Genomic DNA, 6,458 nt, shown 5'->3' on the forward strand with positions numbered 1-6,458 from the left:
TAAAATGCCCAGATTTTTTTTTCTTCTTTCTTTTTCGCTAATCAAAAATATATTCGTCTACGTTTTTATTCAATAATATAATCCCCCATACCCCACCGATATCTAAATTAATTTACCTTCATTCTATATATATCATTCTCATTATTTATTTAGATTTTTTTTAATAGACGAACCAAAATTTCGTCGCGTAACCAATGAAAATATTAGCTGCCTCTTATTCCCCCCAACTCCCCGGCCCCCAAAAATTAGGCCCCTACCCCCAGCCCAAATATATATATATACCCATTAAAATATTAAAATAATAAGAAAATATAAAATAATATGACATATTATATTATCTGAAAAAAAAAAAAAAAAAAAAAAACCGAAAAAGTAAACAAAATTGACGTAAATTATTCCATTGTTGTTCTTTGGCTGTTACTACCCCCGCACGATGGATAAATGCAGAGCCTGCAACAAAGGATGGACGATTGGAAGCAACGTGTCAGGATCCTGATGAATCAAATACTAACCGTGGATCAGTACTATGTTGCCAACGACGAGTATAGATTCACCGGGCAGGCCTCCTATGCTGATATAGCTGCTGGTCGTACAAGTCCAAGTTCAAGAGGGTGTAGTCCGTACAGAAATCAACGTGATGAACCTCCTCCTTCCTGTTCCCTACCAATTCAGGTATTACCGTATAATGTAACAACAACAACAACAGTAGTAACAACAACAACAACAACAACGATACCGCAACATTCTGAACAGAAGAAATCAATTGAGGTAGAAAATGTTGACGATGATAATAATGACAATGATAATATTCAATCTAAACATGTACAACAACAGATTCAAATGCAAAACGATGAAAAAATTAATAAGGATAACGATCAAATGATTATTCGTTCGATTCAACATAAAGAACAGACACCTATGATGATGAAAGAAGAAACTATTGTAACAGATAATACAATGAATAATCTTCCAGTAATAAATGTAGTCGAATCTGTACCACGTCGGGGACGTTCACCGGTAAGAAAATCAATTAGATCTAATTTACATACTAACGTTAAGAAATATGATAATACACGTTCGCCAGTATCATCATCAACTGGAACGGATAATAAACAAGTGTTGATATCTGAAAAAAATAGTTTAATACCGAGCGATGATAAAAGGGGTAGATCTACTAGTCCCATTTGGGTACCTGGTTCTACTTCTTATGCTGATATTCTTCGAGGTGGTACTCATGCGACATCTAAATCTTCCGATTCGACGGATAACGATACTAATCAATCGATTAAAGAAACTCATAGTACACATTCTAACGTGATTGATGATAATCATTCGATTAATCCTACAATATCAGAAACCCATACCGAGGATATTCATACGATCGAATCGGAATCGGTTAAAACAATTGAAAGTTCGATATCAATTGGCGGGAAATCATCCTACGAACAAACTCCTCACGAACAACAAACGATTATAGAAAAGGATAAGAATGGTCAACAACATTTTACACAAGAGACTGATAATACTTGGTCAAATGAATCTTTAGAACACTCCAACGTAATCGAGGATAAACATTACGACAATATTAATCAATCGTCAACTACTGAACCTTACAAATACATACACCCACAAACGATGGCTGAATTAGTGGGATTCATTGGTTCCCAACTTGGTGCTTATCCCGTAGGCTCGTACGTTTATGCACCTGTTGAAATTCATCAACAAATGCAACTGGATGCAATTGCTCAGCAACATTACGGTGGTCAGATGACTGGTTATACAACCAATCATTATGTTAATCAAAATAATTACTTACCAACGACCACGACGACGACAACTGGTATATGTCACGAATCTCATTTACAACAACAACAGCAACAGCAGCAACATGAGTGTTCTATCAGTGAATCGGATAATACTAAAGAAGACAAAATGACCGGTTCTCAATCTTCATCGGTCATTGAAGCTTCTAACGTTGAATTACCTTCGTATCATTCAGTATCTAATATTACTGAACAAAGTGATTCTAATAATGAAATAAATGTTTCTTTAAATCCAATGAACATGGACGATAATATTAATCCAAATAATATTGAAAAGAAAAATACCAACAGTGTGTCTAATAATACGGAAAACAAAAATCAAGTATTCTCGTACGCTCAGATTCTTTCTCAAGGTCTTAATTCGCGAAGTGAATCAACGAACACGGATAAATCAATGAGTGAACAAATTAGAGGCCGTTCGGGATCACCGAAAATCGTATCAACGCTTCAACATGATTTACCAATTATTCAATCAACTATAACAAATCCTCAGGAAGATGAAAATATTGAAAAGATTCAATCGAAACAATCTAAAGGAAATGATTGGGATACTATGAAGAAAAAAGATACAAAGAAGAAACATCAATCTCGGCCTATGGAAAAATCAAAATATAATCAAGACAAAAGATCTTCGATTTCAATGGAAAAAACGAAAGATCATTTCGAGAAAGAAGTTACACCATCTAAGGAAAGTGTTGTTGTTGTTAACAAATCCCAAAATGTATTGTCGTCCACTGTTGTTTCAGGACAAAAAACTAATCCACCTAAGAAAGATGACAAATTAGAAATGAAACAACAAAAGAAAAAGTCTGACAATGCTAGACAAAAGCAAGAACAAACGAAAGAAAAATTAAATCAACAACAGCAAATGGGTAAGAATGATCAACAAAAGGAAAAGTTAGATCAATTGAAAGATAAGCAGCAAGATTTGCAAAAGGATAAACAGAAGCAATCGAAAGAACAATTGCGTAAAGAAAAGGGAGACAAATCTAAAGAAAAGGAACAATCGCAAAAGGAAAAACAAGAACAATCGCAAAAAGAACAAACACCCGATCCTGTTGGAACACAGATAGAGAAAAAACGTAAGCAAAAGAAAAAGAAATTGGATAAAACGATCGATGATGAAATTGACAAAGCTTTGAAAGAAATAGAAGATATGGATAAGCAAAGGGCTAAAATACAAAAAGAAAAATACAAGGAACATACGGCGAAGAACAAAAAAGATATTCAAAGTAATTCGAAGAAAGTTGAACTTCCTTCGACGAGCAACGAAACTGGTACCTTCAAATCCGAATTGAAATTAACAGAACCCAATAGATTGAAAGAAATAAAATCTAGGAAAAAGAACAAAATGGATATTTCTAAACAAACCAAAGACAATTTATATAATCTCAAGACGAGTGATGTCAAACAAATCGATACAAAATCCGAACAATTATCATCTCAATTACGCAACATTGATATTTCTAAGGATAAGGATTCGAAAAATATTAGCAAAGTGGTCGAAGATGCTTGGAAAATAAACGAAAGTATCAGTAATACTATAGAAGCTTATACAGAAAAATTGAAAGCCATTAAGAAAAATCAGAAAATTAATATCAAGAGTATCGATGATGTTTGGGACAATGCTATGTTTAAGAGTGACGATATTATTTCTAAAAAATTAGACACGAAAGAAATGAAATTAGAAAATTATTCCAAATTAAACGAAGGTATTAATAATTCTAATAATATCGAAAGAAAGAAAGAAACTACTACCACCACCGTGTCAACATCTTCGAAAGTGAAACAAAAAGATAAATCTAAGAACAAAATGGTAACAGAAAAATTAACTTCATCTGACGTAATAGAATCAAAAGAACAACCTATAGAAAAACCTACAACACGATCCGTTATTTCGTCAAGCGAAATCATCGGTGCTACTTCTTCTTCTTTTTCTTCTTATTTTGATATCAATGAAGAACCTGAAATGAATACCAAAAAATCGTCTATTAATACTCAACAAGATAAAAAAGTTAAATCAACGAAAAAATTATCTAAAGTATCATCTAAAGTTAAAGAGACAATACCTTCGAAAAAACAAGTAATCGAAGATTTCTTCTCTTCGTCATCTTCTTTCTATGATAAATTTAAAGAAACTGAAGATAAGATTTTATCCGAGATAGAAGATAGTAATATCGAAGAACAAGATGATAAATTTTATATGGAACCACTTTGTAAGGATGATACAGGACCGAATGAATTGAGTATCGAAGAAATCCAAATATCCAAGATGATCGAAGATAATATTCATTCATTCTTAATAAAATCTAACGTTGAATTCCCTGAGGTTAAAGAAACCATTGTTGAAGAATTTGTTGATGAAAAAGGGGATCTAAAAAAGGAGGAGGTCGAACGTATTATTAATCCTGATCACGATTTAGAATCGTCAAATGTTAATAACGATAATAATATATGTGAAAATTTGAATGACGAATTGAAAGAAAAAGAAATTGTCGAAATTATTGACAACGATTTGAAATCTGACGTTACGAACAATTTGCAAGTAGGAAAAGCTTTAATTATCGAAAAAACAGAAACCACTGTAACTACCACCACCACCGTTAATACAGAAACAACGCAATCAAAACCATCCGACGTGAAATCCGTTAAAACTATCGAAATATTAGAAAATATTCCTTTAGTCAAAACAATAGGTACGAAAACTTCCGACGTGATATCGTTAAGACCCGAGACCGTAGAAGCAAGCTTAACAACAACATACGCTAGGGTTTCTGGTAGTTCTTTAATTAACGTTCCTGAAAATAATTTCTTGTCCTGTGAAGTTTCTCATGATATTTGTGATCAATCATCATCCCCCATTGTTCCCATTATTTCTGAAATTATTCAATCCGATGATCCACCGTTGTTCGGTAGTATCAAAGATAGGAAAAAATATCGTAACGAAATATCCCCCATGTCTAGTGATTTAACGAAGAATAAAACATTAGATGAAAATCAATTGGCTTCGTTCGGTGACGATTCGAGTATTTCTATGCAAACTGTCATTAATGTGGATTTGAAAAAAGATAATTCTTCTTATGAATCTTTGAACGATAATAATATTATTGACGAGGTACGTAACACAATCGATGAATTCGACGAAAAGAATATATCCGATGAAGATATGAAAATAGATAAGAACAAAAATGAATTTGTCAATTTAAAACTTCATGAGGAAGAACAAAACATTATCGGTGAATGTCAGTCTGTAATAAAAGAGGATGCTAAGGAAAAAGTAATAAAAGAAAAGGATGATGATAATAAACCTAAACAAGTATTTGATACAGGTTTCAATTTAGATCAACGAAGAACCAACGAACATTTGTTAGAATTGATCAAACCTTATTGGTTGAATTATCATTCTTATGTCAAAGCGGAAAATGAACTTTGCAGTAATTATAAAATTATGCGAGTATTAGATAAACCGTGTATAACTGATGTTAATATTCCTGTTAACAGTCAAGAAAATATCGTGAAAATAGTTCAAGAATCTGTTATGAAAAAGACCCCAGTTGAAAATATACGCGATAACGAAAAAACATCTGACAGAGAATCGAAAATAATTGCATTGCTCGCTGACGTTCCTAAATATCCAATTATCAGTTTATCCGAGTTCGAATCACAATGGATACAATCTCAACAAGCAACCATGAACAAATCTATTTCTTCTACGTCAACTATTGATTCTGTAGATACAATACTTCCAGTAAGTGTCACTACGAGTGAAATAGAAATCATTGAAAAAGATGAAGTTGATGAAACTTCATCAAAATTAAATGAAACAATCGACATACAAAAAAGTTCTATTGAAACAAATAATCAAGATATTGATACAAATGTAAATAAAATTGATCAATCTAAATCACAAATTCAAACAATTCATTTGAAAGCTGATGATTCATGGATGAGTATTTTAGATGAACCTATAATGATAAGTGATGATGATGATGATGGTTGGGAAGAAAATACAAATGAATTGAAACAGACTACGTCGACAATGATTAAATCTGAATTGGATTTAACAACTACTGATGTTATTAGTTTGAAACATGAAGAAAATATTTCCATTGGAAAATCGATTACAAATGATGATGAAGAAGGTAAGATAACATTGACTGAAACACAAACATCTATTTCAAATGAACCTAAGGAAATTAATATTTCTGTTAAATATGAAGATAAAGATCATTCTGATAAAGATAATATAAATGTATTACCTCAGAAAGAAATGCAAAGTGTTGCAGAACAAAAATCTGTACATTTAGAATCTTCTGAAGATTGGTTGGACTTTTTGGATGAAGAAATACCTCTTAATGAGGATGATTTGGAAGATCTAAATGTTGAAAGTGATGTAATTGTAAGTAAGGAAACAATTGAAGAACCTGTAGGACAAGATAAATTAGAAAACATAGAAATGTTAGAAGATTCTGTAAAAATAATAGAGGATAAAGTATTGGAAGATAACCTAATTCAAAAAGATAAATTGAAGAAAGAAAAGAAAATTGAAGAAATGAAATCAGCAGATGAATTAAAGAAAGAAAAGAAAATTGAAGAATCAAAGTCATCAGATGAATTGAAGGAAGAAAAGAAAAT

The 6,458-nt window shown here is 32.0% G+C and overlaps 1 protein-coding gene across 1 annotated transcript in view; it reads left to right on the forward strand.

Annotated features, from left to right (window-relative positions):
- Positions 1-441: 441 nt before the first annotated feature.
- Positions 442-6,458, forward strand: part of LOC106790722 — a 28,825-nt gene continuing 22,808 nt past the window's right edge. The window contains exons 1-6 of the mRNA XM_014755828.1: positions 442-672; positions 754-2,791; positions 2,864-3,100; positions 3,200-3,463; positions 3,647-4,279; positions 4,508-6,425. Coding sequence (XP_014611314.1) covers positions 442-672; positions 754-2,791; positions 2,864-3,100; positions 3,200-3,463; positions 3,647-4,279; positions 4,508-6,425 — 5,321 coding nt within the window. The remainder of the gene's footprint in view (positions 673-753; positions 2,792-2,863; positions 3,101-3,199; positions 3,464-3,646; positions 4,280-4,507; positions 6,426-6,458) is intronic.

Source organism: Polistes canadensis, unplaced genomic scaffold (genome assembly GCF_001313835.1).
Source record: "Polistes canadensis isolate GaletaPanama2010 unplaced genomic scaffold, ASM131383v1 scaffold_257, whole genome shotgun sequence".
In the NCBI taxonomy this organism is placed as follows: domain Eukaryota; kingdom Metazoa; phylum Arthropoda; class Insecta; order Hymenoptera; family Vespidae; genus Polistes; species Polistes canadensis.